Raw genomic sequence first — 24,896 nt, 5'->3', positions numbered from 1 at the left:
ATAAATTATATAAGCATAGGAAATTGAGGTAATTAGATGTTGAACCTATATGATGCCTTGGAATTTAAATATTGGGTGTTTCTTGACCTATGCAACGTATGTGCGTAATATGACCACTTTCTAAGCACAGAGGTTAAGTAACTCATCTAAGTTCACGATGTCTAGCATGTGACAAGGTTACTTTTGAAGCCAGGAAGTCTAGTTTTTGAGCTTATACTCTTAATCTATATTTTATTTTAAAATTGCTTTATACCTTTGTGGACAAAGGACTCATATACACACAAGTTTTGGTTTTGTTTACTATGATGAAAAAAGCAGGGGAAAAAATACATCAAAGTTTAAGGTGAGGTTGTAGTGCCTCTGATGCTTCCAGCTTTCCTAGGGTAGAGGCTGGACCTGAAGTTCATCCTCCCTATTTACCCCAACTGTCCTACTTTCCCCAAGGTGAGTGTTGCTCCTAGTATAATTGAGATGCCTTATGACAAAATGTTACTTTAATTCTCTGAGTATGTTTATTTTGGTACCATTTAAACAACATTTGTTTTGACTGAGTTTTCAATTAGGCCTTGCCTCCTATAAATCGACTACTGTCTAGGGACTGGGAAATTTTGTTTTATAAGGTCTTCACAGTACTGGTCAGTTACAACATAGTACAGTATTTAGGTGGAGGTTGAGAGGAATTTGGGTGTACACCATACGCATTATTTCAGTTTCATTCTGCCTTCTGTAATACATTGATTTATTAAATCTGAGTTGGAAAGTATTAGGAGATTTTTATGAATATAGCTGACCTTTGATTGTCCATGTAAAGAAATAAGTTTATGTAGGTTTAAGATGATTTGTACTTTCTGTTGTTTCCAAACAAACGTGTTTCCATATGAGTGGAACTAATTATTTAGGCATTCGAATACAAGATCTGAAGCCATATTGATGAGAAAGAGACAGAAGATGATCTTGTTTCCATATCTGACTTTCACCTTTTATATTAAGCAGCAGTCCAGGCATAACCTATGGTCCTTTGGGAAGTGGTTGAGTGATTTAGTTTACAGAGTTCACCTTTGAGAACAACCTGAGTTGGGGGTTAGCAGTCTGAGAAAAGCTTAAAAAAAGAAAAAAGCTACAGCAAAAGCCTTAGCAGAGGGGTTGATAAGTGATAATGTCAATGGTATTGAAACTGATTTGCATAGATGATGCTTTTCCTTGCCTCACCCTAATCTGTGTATAATTAAAAGTTGACTGTCATGTTTGATTGTAAAAAAGCATATTTTAAGCACTCAGCTTAATAAATCACTATCCAATTGAATGCTTTTATAGGACTGAGTACTCTTAAAAGGAGGAATTCTTTCTCATTCTAGTTTGATTATCATCTGATTTTATTGTCATCTGCTACTATTTTAACTTCCAAAGTAATATTTGGATTAAAATAAATTTTTATTTGGTTTTTATAAGGTATGTGAATGGCCATGCAAAAAAACATTATGAAGATGCACAAGTACCCTTAGCTAATCATAAGAAATCAGAAAAGCAAGATAAACCTCAGCACACAGTGTGTATGGATTGCAGTAGCTACAGTACATACTGGTAAGTATTAGTATTTTCTGGAAATGATATTCCTTAGTGTGCAAACGTTGTCTCATTTTCCTTGCTCTCACCTCTTCCCCGTCAATCTCTAAACCAGTGCTGCTGCCATTACCTCCTTTTTGATCTGTTAGGACTCATAGGGGATTGGAGCCATTGGGAATGCCTGGCCTTATTCATTCAGTTTTTACTCTGCATTGTTCCCTTCAACTTCTGGGCTTCTTTCTCTTTCCCACCCCCTCTGTTCCTTGTTCATCTCAGTAAACTGCAGGGCAATGAAAAGCATTTGTTTGTGGTTCTTTATAATTCTTTTTCTTGTTTTGTTTTTTATTGAAGAATATTATGATACAAACTTCTCTTAAAAACAAACAAACCAAAAAAAAAAAAAACAAAAAAAAAAAAAAACCAAGCGTATGCTTTTACTGTCTGGGTAACATTTTGTTATGTAATCTTAAAAATGTAACTTCTTTTTAAAAAAACTGTTCTGACACTCTGTCTTCTTCCAGCACAGATCCATTCTCTTCTCCTCCTCTGTAGATAAATGTTAAGGATTTCATGTGTAGCCTTTCAGGCTGTTTGTTTTGTTTTGTTTTGTTTTGTTTTGTTTTGTTTTGTAAATATCACATCCTTTAAAATATTAGAGTCCCTGTTCTCTCTTTGTAATATAGTATACATATATGTTTCATATAAATGGCAATGAAAGAAGTATCAATTTTTGTGACTACTTAAAACTAGGTTATTTAGTTTACAGTAACGTTTAACAATTCATATCCATTTGTTATACTCAGAAGGTCACTGTTTTTGCAGTTTTAACTTCAGTGTTAAGCAAATGTTTTTCGTTGACTAGTAAATTATGATGATGAATTCTTTACTTGTTTTAATCAGTTTACTCTCAATTCAAAAGGTTTTTGACATTGAAGGGGGGAAAAAAGCCATTTGAAGGATCCCTTTGGAGGTTTTTTTTTTTGGCCATACAGCCCTTGAATGTCACATGAAAGCAGTACTGGGCGCGGATGGGGATTTAAAGTCTAAATACCACTTTTGATTCACACTCTACTGAAGTTTTGTGCTAATCTTTTCTATATCATCTTTAGTTGGTTATTGTATTGTAGAAAAATGTCCATTAAAAGGAGGAAAGAATGGCTTCCCGTCTTTAAAATTTTTACAGGTTGAACATTATTAAATTGTGGCTATTGAATAAATACCTTAAGATTTAGTCATTTAGACTACTACTGTTTCGGTGGAAGATGTCCAGACCTGGAAGAGAGAGAAGCTGGAGGTAGATAAAAATAAAAAGTTTCAATAAAAATGAAAATCTTGCCGAGATTTTGACACATGGTCTAGTGCTCAGTTTATTGTTATTTGCTGTTGTAAAACACTGCTTCCTATGAAAGTTAAGCATTAGCCAGGCTTTTAAAGTGTTCTCATTAGTTTTTCCTCTTTTCCTTCAGGACACTTAGATACTAGAATGAGGTAGCTACCTAATTGACAGAACCATATTTCTTTAAGACTATTTCTTTTAGTGAGTGGAAATTAAGATCATTCTTTAGGTATAATCTCACAATCATTGTTGTGAGTCAGATCACTCTATACATACCAGATATTGAAAACACACATTTTTCTTCATTTTCATTTAGCAGTGTGCATGAAATGTTAAATTGGGAAGTTTGGAAATACAATTCAATCTCTGTGTGCTATGTAAAAAGTTTGCAGTGGGTTTTCTTGCAGCTGGTAAGATTATGAGGAAACAGTAACTCTGAGGAAATTTAAAAAATTATCATAATGGAGTGGAATTAATATTCATAGGTCTATTTAAAAATATGTTGTATACTTCAGTGTCTTTATTTGTAAAAATACATTTGAGACTTTATGAATTTTGAAGGAATGCCTTTATTAACCAGAATTGCAATTTGATTTGTTTTATGTTGGTATAATATGCTAAAGTACGTGTGGTTTCATGGCTGAATTGGAATTAAATGGCAGATGTTTAAAAAAAATTTTTTTTTTAATGTTTTTTACTTTTGAGAGAGAGAGAGACACGAGTGTGAGTTGAGGAGGGGCAGAGAGAGAGAGGGAGACACAGAATCTGAAGCAGGCTCCAGGCTCTGTACTGTCAGCACAGAGCCCAACACAGGGCTTGAACTCACGAACCATGAGATCATGACCTGAGCTGAAGTCGGACACTTAACTGACTGAGCCACCCAGCTGCCCCTTAAATGGCAGATCTTGGGGAATATACACCATGGCAGAGCCTTCTTGGCCAATTGCCAGTCTTTTGTGTGAAGTTATACAGAGCTGCAAGTGTATGGACACTCAGAGCTTCTGCAACGTAGGACGGGAACTGCATCTGGTCACATTACTGTATCATTTGGGGGTTTAAAAACAAAATGCCAGGGACTCACCCTGTAGCAGGATTACACTGATGCCTTAAAAGAAATCTGTGATAGTTGCAAGCTGAGAAAGCTGTACTCTAAATTAAGTTTCCTCATACCTCAGTGTGATTAAGAAAGAAATGAAAAAGGATTTCTTCTTTCTGTATGAATGTGTGTGTGTTATTTTCTAGTACACTTCAGTAATTTCACTTCAGTTTATAAATTTTCCTTGTCCATAAGTTTCTTGTGGTTAGACTCAATGATTTGCTTCGTTGGTAAAATATTGGTGCATTAGTTTTAACTTTATTGTTATTACTGTGGTCAAAATCTTTTTACTTTAGTTAATGTTAAAGCTCCTTTTCCATGTGCTCTGTACTCTAAAGAAGTTGAAACATGCTCTTGAGAAACATGCCATATCTTTATTTCCCCTTTCCAAGAGTCCCTGCCCTGTCTTATCTTTGCATATCCTTCAGTGAAGTTAACCACTGAACTCTCCCCAGTCCCTCCTCCCAGCTTCTATTGTAGCTAGATGTAATCGCTCCTAAACTCATAGTTCTTGGGATACTTGTAATTTCCTGCTGTGCATTAGGTTATTTGTAAATGTCCTTGGTGACTGCAGGAACCATATGTCAGATCATCTCTTCCGCACTACTCAGTGTCCTGTACAGAGAGGGCAGTATATGTTTGGAGGTTTGTATTTTGTTACGTATCTTCCAAAAATGGGGAAGGTTACATCACATCTATAATATCGTGTCCTTTGGTCATTTTGGAGGACTGAATAGCCATGGAAAATCTTTCTCCAAGACGACCTAAACCATGGCAAGTGTGAGCTATTTTATTTACCTCCCAAGAAGGACACCTTGCTATAGCTCCCTTCACTTCTCACATAAACAGGACATCCGGAAGAAGTTCATATCATCCAAACAGAACAACATAAAATGGGTCACTGTTTCTAAAGAGGGAAAGCGAGGGGCACCTGGGTGGCGCAGTCGGTTAAGCGTCCAACTTCAGCCAGGTCACGATCTTGCGGTCCGTGAGTTCGAGCCCCGCATCAGGCTCTGGGCTGATGGCTCAGAGCCTGGAGCCTGTTTCCGATTCTGTGTCTCCCTCTCTCTCTGCCCCTCCCCCGTTCATGCTCTGTCTCTCTCTGTCCCAAAATAAATAAAAAACGTTGAAAAAAAAATTTTTTTTAAATAAAAAAAAAACATAAAGAGGGAAAGCGACACCAAAAGGAGTAATTTTGATTTGACACAGACCTACTCATTTAGGAGATCAGTCAGCTAAACTGAGCTTTGAAGTCAAGTGAAGATTTCTATAAAAATGAAAATCTCCCCAAAAATGAAAATCACTCCCACAAGGGCTAGTGTTCACTTTTATTATTTAAGTAATTTATTTTTTCCTCACACCCCATCTTCTCTCTCCAGTCAGTAAAAATGGAATTGTATGTGGTATATGTTCTTTTATCACAAAGAAACTAAGATTAAAATTAGGAACTTTGATTTCTTATGTAGATATTTGGAGTTAATAGTTTTTAAATACTGAACAAATAGCTTTTGACATCTGACATAGTCTTGCCGATTCCGATCCTTATCAACAGTAACTGAATTTCTGAGGATACAAAAATATAAAAGGAATATTAAAACTAAATTACTAGAATTTTTCTTTTCTGGCAGGTAATGTTTTAAGGCACTCTTTCACACAAGGAAATAATTATGAAATGTTAAGCAATTCATTTGTTTAGAAAAAAGACTTGTATTTCAGATTTTAAACACCTGTAACAAATAGTTTTAACTAAAACTAGTAAAAATAAAGCTCTTATTTGTGGACTTAAATTGATACCGAATTGTTCTCAAAGAAAATTGTGATTGACTATTAAAAAGGGGAACATCTTTTGACTATCTTTATAAACAATTTTAGTACAATTTTTCAGTGATGTAAAGATTAGAGAACAGGAAGAGTTTTGTTTATTTAAAAACAGCATTTTGAAGTTTATTTATTTATTTTAATATGAAATACATTGTCAAATTGGTTTCCATACAACACCCAGTGCTCATCCCAACAGGTCCCCTCCTCAGTACCCCTCACTCACCCTCCCCTCCCTCCCACCCCCCATCAACCCTCAGATTGTTCTCAGGTTTTAAGAGTCTCTGATGGTTTGGCTCCCTCCCTCTCTAACCTTTTTTTTTTTTCCCTTCCCCTCCCCCATGGTCTTCTGTTAAGTTTCTCAGGATCCACATAGGAGTGAAAACATACGGTATCTGTCTTTCTCTTTATGGCTTATTTCAGTTAGCATAACACTCTCCAATTCCATCCATGTTGCTACAAAAGGCCGTATTTCATTCTTTCTCATTGCTGTGTAGTATTCCATTGTGTATATAATCATTTTGAAGTTTAAAAAGAACTTTTTTAATAGAGGTGTTCTGAAAACATAAAGGGCTCTTTCCTAATAAGCTAGTACTTGTTTGCTTTAACAAAGGATATAGATTTTCTCTGCAGGTATTGTTCTAATTTTCCAAAATTGGCCTATTCGATGGCAATACATTAGAATTTAATAAAAGAATTTAAAAATAAGCTTGCTATGTAAATGAGTTCTTTTGAGTTTTAACTTTTCTTGGTTTGAAAAGATGAAGTCACTGGATTACAAGCTTTTTTTTTTTTTTTTCTGTATCCATATCTAGTATTTATAATAAAACCAGAGATCAAATTTGCCTCCAAATATAACAATACTATACAAGGGAATGAAAAGGAATTTAAAATTTATTGCTGGATCCCCTACTGCCCTTTTTGAGGGATACTTTTTGCATAGAAGTTTTTGTTTTATTTTGAGGGGATTTTTTGGTATTAGTATTATACTCAACTTACCATTTAAAGATCACTTTGTAGGGGCACTTGGGTGGCTCAGTCGATTAACCATCCAACTCTTGATTTCAGCTCAGTTCATGATCTCACACTTCATGAGTCTGAGCTCCTTAGCAGGCTCTGCGTTGACAGTTGCCTGCTTGAGATTCTCTCTCCCTCTCTCTCTCTGCCCCCTCCGCTGCTCGTACATGCGCGCTCTCTTTCTCTAAAAATAAATAGCATTAAAAAAGATCACTTTGTAGCTGTAGGTTAAAAGATTGTTTCTTTACCGTCGCATAAAAAATCAGGTTCATTTGTATGATGGTTGCTTCTTGTTTCCGATTGGTGGAGAGTCGTTTGGCTTGGGAGTATTTTCTTAGTTCTTCAAGGATGCGATACGGATCTTTGTAACTTTAATAGCACTTAATAGGAATGGAAAAACAACCTTAGAGTTTTAAAGTTAAGAAAGAGAAATTTTTCTCTGTTTTGGGTGTAATATGTGTGCCATAAAATATGGTAGCATTTGAGCAATTAAAAGTGGCTAGTACGGGGGCACCTGGATGGCTCAGTACGTTAAGAGTTCAACTTCAGCTCAGGTCGCGATCTCATGGCTCATGAGTTTGAGCACCGCCTTGGGCTCTGTGCGGACAGCTCAGAGCCTGGAGCCTGCTTCAGATTCTGTGTCTCCCTCTCTCTCTGCCCCTTTCCTGCTCTGTCTCTCTGTCTCTGTGTCTCTGTCTCAAGAATAAACATTAAAAAATATATAAAAATTAAAAGTGACTAGTACAGGGCACCTGGGTGGCTCAGTGGGTTAAGTGTCCAACTTTTGATTTTGACTCAGGTCTTGATCTCACATTTTGTGAGATAGAGCCCCACATCAAGCTTTATGCTGACAGTACAGAGCCTGCTTAGGATTCTCTCACTTTCCTTCTGCTCCTCCCCTGCTCTCACGCATGTGTGCATTCTCTCTCTCAAAAATAAATAAACTTGGGGCGCCTGGGTGGCTCAGTCGGTTAAGCGGCCGACTTCAGCTCAGGTCATGATCTCGCGGTCCGTGAGTTCGAGCCCCGCGTCAGGCTCTGTGCTGACCGCTCAGAGCCTGGAGCCTGTTTCAGATTCTGTGTCTCCCTCTCTCTGACCCTTCCCCGTTCATGCTCTGTCTCTCTCTGTCTCAAAAATAAATAAACGTTAAAAAAAAATTTTTTTTTAAATAAATAAACTTAAAAAAAAGTAGCCAGTGGGACTGAGGAATGTTTTGTTTTATTTTAATTAATATAATTTTAAATCACCACATGTGGCTGGCAGCTATTATCTTGGACAGTTCAGCCTCAAACTATTACAATTTAACATTGATATATTTTAATGTTATAAATCTTTCAAAGCATTTAGACAAAAATCTGACAGAAACTCCAAAAAGAAAATAAGTCAGTTTCACAAATTAAAATAGTTGCAGATAATTAAAACTTAAAGCAAATATAACCCAGCAAGATGTACCAAAAAGAAAAATTATATAATTAATTTCATGTGAAGTCTGCAGACATATTCATTATTTGTATTAACGTATTTCATAAAGAACCCCCAGTTATTATATCATTACAAGCAAAAATACATTTATAAATAGCCATTTCTGAATTTAAAAATCCTAATAACATTGAAACAAAAGGAACTTATTAAAATGTCACAGTCTTCTAAAAACTAAAAAAAAGGAAGCATCATGTACTAAAGCCATTTCCATTAAATCAGAGACAAGACAGAAATACCTTTTATAATCATTTACATGCGGGGTGCCGGGGTAGCTCAGTCCTTTGAACATCCGAGTTCAGCTCAGCTCATGATCTCGCAGTTCTGTGAGTTCAAACCCCACTTGGACTCACCTGCTGTCACCTCAGAGCTCTGTCCTTGTCTCTCTCTGCCCCTCCCCCTCTCATTCTCTCTCTCTCTCTCTCTCTCTCTCTCTCTCTCACACACACACACACACACAAATTTTAAAAACCGTTAAAAAATGAAAAAAAAAAAAAAAAAAAAAAAGATCAGGGTACCTGAGTGCCTCAGTCGGTTTATCATCCAACTTCAGCTCAGGTCATGATCTTAAGATTCCTGAGTTCAAGCCCCATGTTGGACTCCTGTGCTGATGGCTCAGAGCCTGGAGCCTGCTTCGGATTCTGTGTCTCCCTCTCTCTCTGCACTGTACCCCCCCTCCCCCACTGCCTGTGTGCGCGTGCTCTCTCTCTCTCTCTCTCTCAAAAATAAATAAATATTTAAAAATCACTTACATGATTGTCAGTATTATTTAGCATTGTTTTGGCAGTTCTAGCCTTTGAAGTAAGACAGTAAGTAAATGAGATAATTAGTATTAATATTGGAAAACGGGAAAAATTTGTTTTCAAATTACATAATAGAATGCCCAGAAAATTCACAGAAACTTTAGTAGAAAACAACTAGAATTAGTTAAGAAATTTTGAAATGGTGATATATCATATACAAATAATAATAGCTTCATTAGCAGTTATCAATCAAAAATGGAAATACCCAGGGACAGCTGGGTGACTCAGTTAGTTTTGGCTCAGGTCATGATCTCATGGTTCGTAGGTTCAAGCCCCGCAGCCAGCTCTGCACTGGCAGTGTGGAGCCTTCTTGTCTCTCCTTCTCTCTCTGTCCCTCCCCCATTTGTGCTGTCTCTGTCTCTCTCAAAATAAACTTTAAAAAAAAAAAAAAAGGAAATAAAGAAACAAACAAAAAAAACCCCAGCGTAATGGCAAAAACTATAAACTATATGTAGGAATAAACGTATTAAAGACACAAAGCAAAGACATAGATCCTTTGTGAATAAAATTCCGTGTTATAAGCAGTGCTTTCCTCCCCAAATTTTTACCTTCAAAATTTTTACTTGAGAGTCTAATTTGCATAATGATTTTCAAACATAATGTGAACAGGAGTGTCTGGGTGCCTCAGTTGTTTGAGTGTCTGACTTTGGCTCAGGTCATGATCTCACGTGAGTTTGAGCCCTGCATTGGGCTCTGTGCTGACAGCTGAGAGCCTGGATGGAGCCTGCTTCAGATCTCAGATCCTCTGTCTCCACACCCCCACACCCCCTCCCCCCCCTTCCCTTGCTCATGCTCGCTCTCTCTCTCTCTCTCTTTCTCTCTCTCTCTCTCTTTCTCAAAAATAAATAAACATTAAAAAATAAAAACATAATGTGAACAGCATCCAGAAAAAATCACAAGAACAGATGTGTTGCTCTTATTCAGTAAATATCCATTGAGAACCTACTCTGTGCTAGGAACCTAGTTTTTTTAGTGCCAGCAGTCACCAAAATAATGCCCTTGAGGGGATGAAAGAAAATATAGGACTTCTATTAAATGTTTTTATTGGGGTTCCTGGGTGGCTCAGTTGATCATCAGACTCTTGATTTTGGCTCAGGTCATGATCTCACAGTTTGTGGATTTGAGCCCTGAGTTGAGCTCCGTGTTGATGGGCTCTCTCCCTCTCTCTCTGCCCCTTCCTCATTCATTTGCATGTTCTCTCTTTCTCTCTCAAAAATAAATAAACTTTTTAAAAAAAGTTTATTAAAAAAAAAAGCTCTGGCCAGCATTTCATATACCTGCTGCTGGTAGTCTTTAGATTAAGTGGTCATGTGTCATGAACTGTACACAGAATGTCTTGAATCAGAGCTTCGTGTGTGGAGTCCTCACCCTTGTTCACCTTTAGCATTTTGCAGTTTATTGCAGTCTGCTTAGTTACATGGATTTACTTAGTTTTTCCAAGTCAACCCTCATCACATGATACACTATTTAAATGATTTTTACCAAATGGGGCACCTGGCTGGCTCAGTTGGTAGAGCATGCAACTCTTGATCTCAGGATTGTGAGTTCGAGCCCCACATTGCGTGTGGAGGCTACTTACAATAAAAAAATAATACAAGAGATTTTTTACCAAATGAGCCCTGCAAGATAATAATGCAAATACTAGTGAACAAGAAAAGGGAAAGCTAACAGACTTTCCCACTCTGAGCTCATCAAACACAAGAGAAGATAAAAATATTGGCTATCTAATAAAAACACAGACTAATCAGATCCAATAAGTTTGGACAGAAAGCTTAAGCTATAAGAAGTATGAATTTGTATCTATTATCATTAATGTCAAATCTCACCCTGTGTATATTATGCTTTGAGATATTAGTTTAATCATAGTGTGAAGATATCATGAATAACAGGACATTTTCAAATAGTTTATTTTACCTCCAGCTTATTTTAAGATGTTTCTTTTTTATATTATGCACATTAATTTAGATTTACTTACATATATGTGATTTCTTAATACAAACGTATAAATATATTGGGGGTAGTTTTGTGGTTTACTTTTTAACTTGATTAGGTGCCTGATGAAACTAATTTGGAGATTTCTTCTTAACAGATGAGGGTTTTGCCTTTTAGAATTAGAGGGGGCATGTAGTGCAGGAGTGAAAATAGGGAAGAAAGAAGTGTTTCTAAAGTTAGAATTGGGGCGCCTGGGTGGCTCAGTCGGTTAAGTGTCCGACTTCGGCTCAGGTCATGATCTCGCGGTTCGTGAGTTCAGGCCCCGCGTCGGGCTCTGTGCTGACAGCTCAGACCCTGGAGCCTGTTTCAGATTCTGTGTCTCCCTCTCTCTCTCTCTGACCCTCCCCCGTTCATGGCTCTGTCTCTCTCTGTCTCAAAAATAAATAAACGTTAAAATAAAAAAAGAATTTTTTTTTAAGTTAGAATTAAAAAAAAAAAAGCTAGGGAAAGAAAGCACATACGGAGATGACCAAAAGTGAGGAATATTTTTGTCATTAAACAAGTGAATGGTCCTACATGGAAGATATTAAAGAAAGGTAAGGGAGTTGATATATATGGGATGAAAGCTTAAATCTAAATGCAAAGCATGTAATACTGAAGTGAAAGGGAAGATTGGGAGGGAAAGGTGAGAGAGAAGAGAATGAAGGTAAGGCTAACATTGTGGGACCATCAAATACTATAGCTTAATTTGGCTGTAGTTATCTGTAGATTTGAAAGTCACTGTATAAGGGGGTGGGTGGGGTGGAAAAGATCGTACCAGAGGAAATAACCAAAGTAGAGAATAGAATGTTAGTTGAAATAGAGGAGAAAAAAGATTGATCTGGGGGAGATTTTATAAACAGAAAAGTAGAAAGGATTAGATATGATTAGATGTTAGAAATTAGAAATAAATGAAAATCTAAAAGTATACACATAAGGAATCAATGTAATCAAGAAATTGGGCAGTTTTATTTTGCTCTTTATTAGAGTAAGCAGAATGTGAAATAAACCTCTGATTTTATCCATTTTTTACCTCCCTAATTATATAGTAGTATAAATAACATATTTTTTATGAAAATTTAGCTGCTACTTGTATATTCTTTCAGTGCAAGGTAGTAAAGTTAATTATTATCTTAACATCAGTGTACATGTAATTCCATACTATATGCTTAATTTCTTTATTAACTATTGGCTTAAAGTAATTTGAAACTATTTAGAGATCATTTTTGGCTGAGGGAATTTGGATTTGAGAAGAGTCTTTACGTAGCCAAGATGATAGTGTGGTTTGTCTCAAGGTGTTAGAAATAAAGATACCAATCCCCTTCCTGCCTTGTTTTTTTATATCCTATTTCTTTATCTAACATCACTAATATGTTGCCTGATATGATTTCTAAGTGTTATTTTTTATCTTTAATGCTCAAGTTACTTACATTTTCTTAAAAAGTTCCTTTTTCTAAATACAAAAGTGGACCTTTTCCTTATCTGACAAATAGTCTATTAGAAGTAGAACTCATAGCCATCTTTGTACTTTCTTGGAAGTTCTTCTCTAAGCCTGAAATAGTCATGTGATGCTTTGATGAATTAAAAAAAAAAAAAAAAAAAAAAAAAGAAGTAGAGCTTATCTTTACTTGAAAAATCACCTAAAATCACTAAATAAGAACTTTCTTAATTGTAAATTTAATAACCTAAAAATTGGTCGTGTAATATTGGTGGTTCTTGACTTGTGTTGTTACATACTTGAAGTCCTATGTGTATGAGGAGATGCTGAACCCTGGCCCTCTTCGAGAGAAGTACTAATCAAGTTAGTTACCTGAACTCTGACCAGCTTCCTCCTTTCACAGTTTCTCAGTGACAGCAGTATAGAAAGAAGAAAAAGAGGAATACAACTCTTTATAGTATTATTTCAACTACATTTTGTGAGCCAGGTGTATGCTCACCTTATGACATTTAACCATATTTTATAACATTTATTTCAAAATGGGAAAAGCATTCCGAGTTTCAGAGGACCAATCTACAAGCTTTTGAAACCCATCTTACAAGTTAAGTACTTTTTTGTACTTCTTTTTCTGACATAATCTTCTTGAAGGGAAAACCAAGGAGAGTGGCTGTTTTTTTTTTGTTTTTGTTTTTGTTTTTTTTAGGTGTTTGAGGTAAGTATAATTCTGACCGATTGGCTTCAACACAGTTGTAAACCAGAAGAGATGTTTAAATTTTATTTTTTTTAATATATTTTTTCATGTGTATTTATTTTTGAGAGAGAGAGAGAGCACACAGGCAGGGAAGGAGCAGGGGTGGGGGATGGCGGAGAGAGGATCCAAAGTGGGCTCTGCGCTGACACTGTAGAGCCTGATGCAGGGCTTGAACCCACAAACTTTGAGATCATGACCTGACTGCTTAACAGACTGAGCTGCCCAGGCGCCTCCAGAAGAGATGTTTAGAACTTGTTTACTTTTTTTTGTTTTAAGCTTATTTATTTGGGGGGAGAGGAGTAGAGAGAGGAAGAGAAGAATCCCAAGCAGGCTCCGCACTGTCAGTGCAGAGCCCAACACAGGGCTGGAACTCACAAACCATGAGATCATGACCTGAACCAAGATCAAGAGTTAGATGCTTAACTGACTGAGCCACCCAGGCACCCCAGAACTTGTTTACTTTAAATCCTTCTGTTTGCCTTGGGACTTTTTAATACCAATATTAGTGGGATAGTTTCCAGTTTGAAAGCAGTGTCTTCAGCTAGGACTAAGGCAACCAGACAACATTTAAATTCTCATTTATATCCTACTTTTGCTACTTGTTATCTTTTGACCTCTGGGTCAGGGAGGAAGAAGAAATCAAAAGGAGTTGGGGCAGGTAGAGAAGACTGTGCTGTGAGGCAGCTCTTGGTTACACAGAGGAAGGAAACTAACAATTATTGATCTCTGCCACATGCCAGGCACTCTTAGAAGTTTTGACCTATAGAAGTAGGTGCTTTCCTTTCAAAATGTCGTCATCGTCATCATCATCATCATCATCATCATCATCAAATAATAGTGGTAAATTATTTCAGTTATCAAACCATGTGGTAAATTCAGAGAGTATAAAAATTATAATCTTGGGGCGCCTGGGTGGTGCAGTCGGTTAAGCGTCCGACTTCAGCCAGGTCATGATCTCGCGGTCCGTGAGTTCGAGCCCCGCGTCAGGCTCTGGGCTGATGGCTCAGAGCCTGGAGCCTGTTTCCGATTCTGTGTCTCCCTCTCTCTCTGCCCCTCCCCCGTTCATGCTCTGTCTCTGTCTGTCCCAAAAATAAATAAAAAAAACGTTGAAAAAAAAATTTAAAAAAAAAAAAAATTATAATCTTAAAGATAAGTGTCCTTAGTGACTGTAAGAAAACCTAAAATTGGCTCTTGAGAAATAGGGACAGTTGTGAAAACATTAAAAAAAGTTTCAAACCAGTGAAAACAACACCAGACAAAACAAAAATGATTTCTTATAGTTCAATAAAGTTAAATTTGTTACCCCTTTATGATATTGGGTAGTAATATAGAGTATTAGAGTGGGTAATGTCCTAGATACCCTTTAGATTAGCAGTGCTACCACCAGAAATAATACAAGTCATACATGTAATTTAAACTTTCCTAATAATCACATTAAAGCAGAAGAAATAGGTGAATTGATTTTAATTGTATATTTTATGTAACCCACTTGTTCAAATAATGTGTCAACATGTAATCACCATAAAATTAGAGATCGTTTGTATTCTTATTTTTACATGAAACCTTCCAAATCCAGTGTATATCTTACACTTACAGCACATCTCCATTCAGATGCTAAATTTTCATTAGAAATGCTTGACTTCTATAAAAATTGCAGTTAAAAAAAGTAGATTCTAGGGGTGCCTGTGGCTCAGTTGGTTGAGTGTCCATCTTCAGCTCAGGTTATAATCTCACAGTTCATGAGTCCGAGCCCGCATCCGACTCTGTGCAGACAGCTCAGAACCTGGAGCCTGCTTCGGATTCTGTCTCCCTCTCTCTCTGCCCCTCCCCCACTTGTGCTCTGTCTCTTTCTCTCTCAAAAATAAACATTAAAAAATTTTTTTGAAAACCAATTTCATAAATTGGTGATGATGCATAGCATTTGCACATATATACTGAACAATTTTAATAACCACATCCATGATACAGTCTCCTTCAGAACACAAATATTTTCAATATGTATCATACAGTGTAATAAATACAAGGGAATTTTAGTAAATTTTTTATAGTAAAAAAATTTTTTTTAAGTTTACTGTTTTGAGAGAGACCGAGTGTGAGTGGGGTAGGGGCAGATAGAGAGGGGAGAGAGAATCCCAAGCAGGCTCTGCACCATCACTGCAGAGCCTGATGCGAGGCTCAAACCCACGAACCATGAGATCATGACCTGAGCCAAGATCAAGAAAAGGATGCTTAACCAACTGAGCCACCCAGGTGCCCCATAAATTCAGATTTTTGATCTCACATAGCTGGCCCATTGTCTGTCTTGATAGAAACTTTTTCCTATCTACAGTCGTTTGAGACAAAACATACCCACAGTATTAATTGGTCAGTATCTCTTGTGAAACTCATGTAAAGCTAAAAATAAAAGTACTTGCAATTTTTCAGATGTTGAATTGATTGACTTTAATTGTTAGAAAAGTCCTTTTTTCACTGACACTTGCTTGGTGGGTCAGTTTAAGATCTTTTACATTTTGGAGGTGCCTGGGTGGCTCAATTGGTTAAGCGTCCAACTCTTGATTTTGGCTCAGGTCATGATCCCAGGATTGTGGAATTGAGCCCTACATCAGGTTCTGTGCCACGCGTGGAGTCTGCTTAAGATTATTTCTCTCTTAGAAAAAAAAAAAAACTTTCACATTTTGTAAAATCTCTTTTTAATCTTTTCCTCGAATTTTAAATCCTAATTCCCTTAATGAAATGACAATTTTTTTTTATCTCTTCTTCTAAAAATGGTTTTCTTTCTTGAGCAAGAATCTAGGCCATTTTATAGTTGGCCAAAATTATAAGCTCAGATCCTTTACTAATCATTGAGACATTTTTTTGTTGTATAATTCTATTTCATGAACTGCTTTAAGTTTTGTCTGTTGAGAGGCAACTTCTTATTAAATGAATATGCATTTGCTGAAGGTGACTCTTAATATTGTCTACTCCATTATCTTGAAACCTTTTTTAATATAACATTCATTTTGCTCTGCTGTAACAAATTGTAATTGCCATCCTTTGTAAAATTTGTGACATAACTTCTCTACTTGATACTGCCTCATTAGTGTGCCTTCATGTGAAAGTTAAAATTTTTTTCATAATTTTTAAGCTAGAAAAAAATTTTTATTGTAGTTAAAATAAGTATTTCAACTTAACTATCAATTACTGTTTACATAACAGTAACTCTGCTGTCTGTATAAAATATTCACATAAACATTGCAGTGCTGCATTGTTGCATAGAAAAATAACGAACTCAACCATTCTGTTGACATAAACCAGATTGGTAATATGCTAATGCGTAATACTAGAAATGACACATGCACCCATCATGTGATGTAATAATAAAAATGAAACATAGTTTTACCAAAACCATAAAATTGTGTTTAGTGGAAAAGTATTTTGTAAAAATACTTTAAATTTTTTTTTCAACGTTTTTTTATTTATTTTTGGGACAGAGAGAGACAGAGCATGAACGGGGGAGGGGCAGAGAGAGGGGGGGACACAGAATCGGAAACAGGCTCCAGGCTCCGAGCCATCAGCCCAGAGCCTGACGCGGGGCTCGAACCCACGGACTGCGAGATCGTGACCTGGCTGAAGTCGGACGCCCAACCGACTGCGCCACCCAGGCGCCCCTGTAAAAATACTTTAGATGTTAAGTGAAATTTTGTATCAGTTAGAATTTTTTAAAAATTAAAATTCAATTATTCAGTTGCATCAGTCACATTAGCACAGCTGTAGAGTCTTGAGCAACTTATTTAATTTTTTTTAATGTTTATTTTTGAGAGAAAGAGAGACAGTACGAGCAGGGGGGAGGCAGAAAAGGGGAGACAAAATCTGAAGAAGGCTTCAGGTTCTGAGCCATCAGCATAGAACCCGACACGGGGCTCGAACTCACCAACTGGGAGATCATGACCTGAGCTGAAGTCGCATGCTTAACGGACTGAGCCACCCAGGCACCCGGCACCTTACTTACTTTAATGATGAAAGTTCAGAGAGATGAAGCAACTATATCCAGTTAAGCCAGATTTATTTAGAATGGAGCAAAAGCATAAGTAAATCTATATTTCAGTATATGAAAGTGTTACTTTAACAAATGTTATTTTATATTCTAGGCTAAAGCCATATTACACCAAAAAGAATTACTTTAATAAGAAAAAAAACCCAGTTATTTAGTTTAACTGGACATAGTTTGTTTAAACAGAACAACAACTTTTTTGTAGAGGTTAGAGTTTCCAGTTAGATATTATTAGATATTATGGCTTAGGGTAAATATATGAAAAGTGATCTAAATTTACTCTTAGACGTTGCTCCCCAGTTGAACACTAGCATTTAACATTGTTTTTGTTTTGAATACTGAGTATTTTATTTGTAATACATGCATAAATTTATGTAAACATAAAATGAAAATGTAAGGAAGAATGTAGCAGTGCAATTTGATTCTTCAGTCAATGCTTAAGCTTCATGGAGGAACCAAGTGATTTAAGCCCAGATTCACAGAGTAGACCTTAACCCTCTTAACCTTTATGCTGAGAAGAAGCAAGGAATTAAACCTTTTCACTAATTTAACTTTTTATGTTTTTATCATAAAACTGATAAAGAATTATTCTCCTGCCATTGCTGGTTCTTTGGTCATAGAAAAACACTCCAGGATGTAAAAGGTAGCTTTTGCTGTTTGTGTACTGTTAGGAAACTTGGAGAATACATTAGAGACTCATGATTGACAGCATAGGTAGTCAGTTAATGGGGGAAGGGGTGTTAAATAGTTACATATATATTATTATTTTAGAGTTTTCAAAAGCATCACTTGAAATTTTAACTTCTGTAAAAGACACAAGCCATGCTTTTGTGTGTGTAATCTTTTTTTTTTCATTACTCTCCCCCTTTTCTTCTCATTTTATTATAGACTGATTACAGACATGTAAGAAATATTTTTTGGATTCTGCTGAAATGACCTAATTTTTACTAGTTGCTATGCATTCAAAGTTTAATTTGCTCAGAATGGCAGCATTATTGTCATTATTCTTTGGTAGTTAAAATAGTGGTTTTATACAAAGCTGCTATTCAAAAGAACATATTGGTACTAGCTTGTAAGGTTTTTTGTTGTTGTTAAAATTGGCTTTATTCCAGGAAAAAAATTAAATGCTAATGTACAAGGTAATGTCTATTACATATGAGTCCTTGTAATTGCTTACTGACTTGCTACAAACACACACAATATCTGTTTTGTTTCTTAATTTTTAACAGTGTTGATTTTTTTTTGAGAGAGAAAGTGCATGTGGGGGAGGGGCAGAAGAGAGGGAAGGAGAAAATCCCAAGCAGGTTCCATACTCAGTGTGGAGCCCAACGTGGGGCTCGAACTCATGACTATGAGATCATGACCTGAGCTGAAATAGATAGAGAGTTGGATGTTCAACTAGCTAAGCCACCCAGGTGCCCCTCACAGTATCAGTTTTAAAGAACACCTTAACATCTTTCTTCAAAGCAGTTATCAGTTTCCTAAAAGGTGTAGCTGCTGTTTATTTTTGTTTTTAGCACCTCAGAATGAAGATTCTTCTCAACCATCTGAATTCAGTTTATTTTAGTTAAATTGTTTTAAATGTGTATCTTTTAGTTTAGTTTTTTTGTTTTTAATTTATCCCTACCTTTTCCCTATTCTTCACTTAAATCTTTCCTCCCTGCAAATTCCCATTATTTTGAGTTGGGAAATATCACCTGAAAGCTTTAGGCTTGAGGCTATGTGAATCGACTTGGTGCTTTTTATTTTCTGTGTATTATGCACCACTAAAAAGAATGTAACACCTGTAGCAGCTTATTTTGTTTTTGAAGGAGAAATTGAAGAGCTTTTGAGTAAAAATGTGAAAAGAAGCTAGTGATCATTGCCTGCATGGCTTTTTTTAAAAGGCTTTTAAAAAACATTCCATTGTGGATTCCAAGTTCTCTTTAAACTTACCACTGACAGTAACTGCCTGCAGAGCCATGTGATCATCTTGGCAGCAGCCAGGCCTTTTAGTGATTTCATTGCTGTGGTTTCCTCAAGCTCTTTACACACATTGATTAATATTTTTCTTGCAGTTATCGCTGTGATGATTTTGTGGTTAATGACACCAAGCTGGGACTGGTACAGAAAGTCAGAGAACACTTACAGAACTTGGAAAAGTAAGTAATAGGCTTTGGGAAAGGAAGGGAGATAGAATGGGGTTGAGGGGTTGTTTAGAATTTTTGAGTGGGATTTTTCTTAATGAGTTCCATAACTTCCATCATGTTTTTAGTGTGATTGAAATGTTAGTGAAGTAAACTTTGGGTTTACTTTGGATATCTGAGACTGTGCCCATAGTTAATGGTCATAACTGAGCATTTATTTCATTTAATATTTATCATAAGTTATAGCCAAGAGTCCATGAGCCTTTTTTTAAGTTATTACCCATCAGTGTACGTATGTATGTCCACACACACATATATACATATATACATATATACATACACACAATGGAGTATTACTCGGCAGTCAAAAAGAATGAAATCTTGCCATTTGCAACTACGTGGATGGAACTGGAGGATATTATGCTAAGCAAAATTAGTCAGAGAAAGGCAAATATCATATGACTTCACTCATATGAGGACTTTAAGACACAGAACAGTTGAACATAAGGGAAGGGAAGCAAAAATAATATAAAAACAGGGAGGGGGACAAAACAGAAGAGACTCATAAATGTGGAGAACAAACGGTTACTGGAGGGATTGTGGGAGGGAGGATGGGCTAGATGGGTAAGGGGCATCAAGGAATCTACTCCTGAAATCATTGTTGCACTATATGCTAACTAATTTGGATGTAAATTTTAAAAAATAAAATTAAAAAAAAAGTTATTACCCATCAATTTATAAGCTACTCAATTTATTTGCAAGGGGAATTTTGGAGGTGTAAGGAAAGGACATAAAATGATAGAAAATCGTTATAGAGTTACCTTTGGTATTCGAAAATCCTTGTCAAATGTTTTATGAGGTCTTCTTAGAAGCACTAAAATTTATGCATTATTTTTAAGGGAAATTAGGTTTGTTATATTATTGTCCCTTTGCACCTGTATGATAGCACAAGATCTTATTTTCTTCTTTTCCTCTTTTTTTTTTATTTTTTTTAACGTTTATTTATTTTTGAGAGACAAAGAGAGGGACAGAGCACGAGCAGGTGAAGGACAGAGAGAGAGGGAGACACAGAATCCAAAGCAAGCTCCAGGCTCTGAGCTGTCAGCACAGAGCACGATGCGGGGCTCGATCTCACGGACAGTGAGACCATGACCTGAGCCGAAGTCGGATGCTCAACCAGCTGAGCCACCCAGGCGCCCCTCTTCTTTTCCTCTTTTGTGAGGGGCTGTGTCACTTGAAATTACAGTAACTTGTGAAATGCTTTGCCATCATAAAGAAATTACAGTACTTATGTGAATAGAATTTTTTAGCTCTAGCAAGATAGGTTGTTATTCAGATAAAACTCCCTGAATCCAAAATTGAAGCAATAAACAGAAATTAAACAGTGATGGCTTTGAAGCTGTACAAATAGAAATGGCTCTGGAATGGCTTCTGATGCTAGTGAAATTTGTACAAATCACCCCTAGTCATCAGGTACCATTTATTTTATTTTGACAGTTGATATTAAAAGCTGTTGTATGAACATACCAGAACTAGGTGTCCCTTAGGAAACTTAAATGTAAAGGCAATACAATATTTTTAAATCATATAATGAGAGAAAATAGCCTGAGGTCTTTGAGTAAAACACGGTATAGTTTTCATTAACTGAAGTCTTTATGCATGTCTTACTGACTAAATAGATTATAAAGCTAATAAGGGAAGAATTGATTTCTTTAAAATCTCAACTAGTTAAAATACTTGGAGTTTAAGTACTCTTTGGCCCCTCTCATTTCAAGGGCTTCCTCCCTTCTTGTAATCTGAAGAGAGCAACAGAAGCCCCGTCTAGGATTCGAGGCGGAAGTACAGGCTGTGTAGTATGTGTGTGTCAGTGTCTTTTTTACTGTCTGTTTTTGTTTTAATAGCTCCGCTTTCACGGCTGACAGGCACAGGAAAAGAAAACTTTTGGAAAATTCGTCACTAAACACCAAGTTATTAAAAGTAAATGTAAGTAATTAAAATTTATGCAAATGTAGGAATTGGTTTAGACCTAGTCACTGTTTTTGTTACATCTCTAACACTAATGTTGGTCCTTATGAACTTTCATAAATGTATGCCTTGGATTTGGAATATTTTACGAAATGTTTGCCACTTGTACTAATGATTCTTGATGTGACTGAATACCCCAGTGAGTCCATCTGTCAGTGCCTTCCTTCCATCAGGATTACTACTGTGTTCCTCTCCTTTAGCAAGTGTTCATTCTGAAAGCCTAGTCATGTATTTTATTACTCTTTTCCTGAAGATCCCAAAGTTCTTTGCTTCCTTCTGTTAAAGGTCCTAAGTGCAAATTCTATGGGTCTGAGGTTTTGGTAAGTTTTGTTTCTTAGGACTTCATTAATAAAAGTCTATCATGAAAGAATATGCTTCCTCATTCTGGTAACCATCTGTTACCAGATGTATGAGCCATGAATACATTAAAAAAATGTAACGGTCGCTAAATACTTACAAATACATCAGTAATTTTGCCCTACACCTGCCTCTCTGCTGTCATGCTAGTTATGTTTAGACGTGCACTTAATTGAAGTGTTATGATTTTGTGCGATAAAGAGCTTAAAGTGTTCCCTGGCCATCTGAGTTATGGGCAGAGAGATTTTGTGTTGGATTGGTAGATTCACTCCTCAGGTGTAATATTTAGATGTCATGGTGCATTTGTAGAGTTAATCAGAAAACACAGCCTTGGTCTTTAAGGGAAATTCAGGTAGCGTTTTAAAGACTGATAGCCTGTTGCTAGGAATACATGTATTGGTCTTTTAAGCATGGCTTAAAGTTAAAAGTTTGGGGACAGATTTATTTGAGGTGTATATGTTTATATTTTTCAATTTGTAGTAGTTTTAATAAAATCTTGTCAAAGCATTCAGTCTTAAAACTTTATTTCATTTAAGGATCTTCCTGGTTTTTATATCGTGTACTCCATGGTATTTATTAATGCTGATTTCCATATAAGCTTCCACGGGGTACTTCCATTGAGAACAATCCCAGGATCAAAAGTAGGCTTTTAAAAATATCTGGATACTTAGAGAGTAGAACGAGAGTTTGAAATATTCATTGGACAAAAAAGGACCAATTCCAAATTGGTTTGATGCTAGAGTTTCACATATAGGCCTTTGCTTTGATGTCTGACACAGCCTTCTCTTGGTATTGCTGATGGCCTTTTCTTATCCCATTTTACAGGGAAGCACCACTGGCATTTGTGCCACAGGCCTTCGGAATTTGGGGAATACCTGTTTCATGAATGCCATCCTTCAGTCACTCAGGTAATGTTCAGATCAGAGTTAGTTTCTAGCAAAACGGTTAGGAGCAAAGGCTCAGGCTTCAGATTTTATCTCTGCCACTAAGTCTAGTCATGTGGCATGTTATCTCATTTCCCTGTGCCTTAGTTTCCTCATCAGTAAAATTGAGGTTAATAGTTCTGCCTCATAGGATGGTTGGGAAGATTAAATAATATAATTTATATAAAGTGTTTAGAACAGTGTCTAGCAGTAAGTAACTGTTAGTTGTCATTATTTATATACTGTTGCTTCTTGAATGAACTAGAGCAGAGGTCAGAAAACTTTTTCAGTAAATGGCCAGATAGTAAATACTTTAGTCTTTGCATCCCACACACAGTGTCTCATATCTTCTTCTCTTCCCCCTCTCTTCTACCCCAACCCTTTATTTTTTTTTTTTTTAATTTTTTTTTCAACGTTTTTTATTTATTTTTGGGACAGAGAGAGACAGAGCATGAACGGGGGAGGGGCAGAGAGAGAGGGAGACGCAGAATCGGAAACAGGCTCCAGGCTCCGAGCCATCAGCCCAGAGCCTGACGCGGGGCTCGAACTCACGGACCGCGAGATCGTGACCTGGCTGAAGTCAGACACTTAACCGACTGCACCACCCAGGCGCCCCATACCCCAACCCTTTATAAACATCTCTTTAAAAATGTAAAAGCTTGGTGGGGAGCCTGGATCGTTCAGTCTGTTAACCATCAGACTTCAGCTGAAGTCATGATCTCACAGTTCATGAGTTTGAGCCCTGCATCAGGCTCTATGCTGACGGCTCAGAGCTTGGAGCCTGTTTCAGATTTGTGTCTCCCTCTCTCTCTGCTCCTCCCCGCCATTTCCTCCCTTCCTCCCTGGCTGCCTCCTTTACTCACTCTCTCTCTCTCTCTCTCTCTCTCTCTCTCTCTCAAAAATAAATAAACATTAAATAAAATTTTTTTAAATGTAAAAGGTCACTGGCCCAGGATCAGATTTGGCCTGTGGGCTGTAGTATGCAGACCCCAGGATTATAGGGAACCTTGTTCAGAGTTGAATCTGATTATAGTTGAGTCTTTTTTTTTTTTTCTAAGAGAGAGTGCATGAGCAGGAGAGAGGGGCAGAGGGAAAGAGACAGAATCCTAAGCTCAATCCCATGACCCTGGGATCATGACCCGAACTGAAATCAAGAGTTGGAGGCTCAACCAGCTGAGCCACCTAGGGGAGTCTTATGTTATTTATTTATTTAATTAATTATTTAACTTTTTTTTTTTTTTTTTACATTTATTCATTTTTTGAGAGACACTGTGAGCGGAGGAGGGGCAGAGAGAGAGAGAGAGAGAGAGACAGAGAGAATCGGTAGCAGGCTCCAGGCTCTGAGCTTGTTAGCACAGAGTTGGACGTGGGGCTTGAACTCACCAGCTGTGTGATCATGATCTGAGCTGCAGTTGGACGCTTAACCAACTGAGCCACCCAGATGCCCCTATTTATTTATTTATTTTTGAGAGAAAAGGAGACCAAACACGAGCGGGGGAGGGGCAGAGAGAGAAGGAGACAGAATCTGAAACAGGCTCTGAGCTGTCAGCACAGAGCCCAATGCAGGGCTTGAACTCACGGACCGCAAGATCATGCCCTGAGCCAAAGTCAGATGCCTAACCAACTGGGCCATCCAGGTACCCTGCCCCCCCATTAGTTGAGTCTTAAATATGATCATAAGATCAGATGTTTAGAAGATCTTTAAAGTGTAAGATAAGTAGTAAAAATAAAATACCCAACAAGGTTGACCTCAGTTATATAGAAGAAATTATTTTGAAAGCCATATACTTGTAGATTTTAATGCGCCATCAAAGGCCAGAATAAATTATCTTCCTAAGGCCACCTTGTTAATAAGGAACAGAAATCATACTTGGTCCCACCTTAAAGATACTATCTCTTGACTTCTCTAGTTTTTTTCAAACAAGAAACTCAAATCACTGCAGAATTCTCCTTATTACTCTGTACTGTATATCTAAACAATATGGTTGGTTTCATGGTTTGTTTTTATTTGAGGAAATTATTGAATACCTGGAAACAGGCACCCCCCCCCCAAAAAAAATGGTGACAACCTTTGGGGGAGGGGAATTGAGGATATAATGAAACATTTTTTAAAGTTTTATTTATATGAGTAATGTCTGCACCCAACATGGGCTTGAACTC

At 36.9% G+C, this 24,896-nt stretch overlaps 1 protein-coding gene across 8 annotated transcripts in view; it reads left to right on the top strand.

Annotated features, from left to right (window-relative positions):
* The window catches only part of USP3 (ubiquitin specific peptidase 3), a 107,978-nt gene that overhangs the window by 34,206 nt on the left and 48,876 nt on the right, over positions 1-24,896 (top strand). For all 8 annotated transcript variants that reach the window (XM_058737465.1, XM_058737464.1, XM_058737469.1 and 5 more), the window contains 4 exons: positions 1,450-1,581; positions 19,363-19,446; positions 21,333-21,414; positions 22,639-22,721. In XM_058737465.1, the coding sequence (XP_058593448.1) occupies positions 1,450-1,581; positions 19,363-19,446; positions 21,333-21,414; positions 22,639-22,721 (381 nt within the window). The remainder of the gene's footprint in view (positions 1-1,449; positions 1,582-19,362; positions 19,447-21,332; positions 21,415-22,638; positions 22,722-24,896) is intronic.

The sequence above is a fragment of the Neofelis nebulosa genome, chromosome 7 (genome assembly GCF_028018385.1).
Source record: "Neofelis nebulosa isolate mNeoNeb1 chromosome 7, mNeoNeb1.pri, whole genome shotgun sequence".
Lineage (NCBI taxonomy): Eukaryota > Metazoa > Chordata > Mammalia > Carnivora > Felidae > Neofelis > Neofelis nebulosa.
This window is presented reverse-complemented; position numbering and strand designations above follow the sequence as displayed.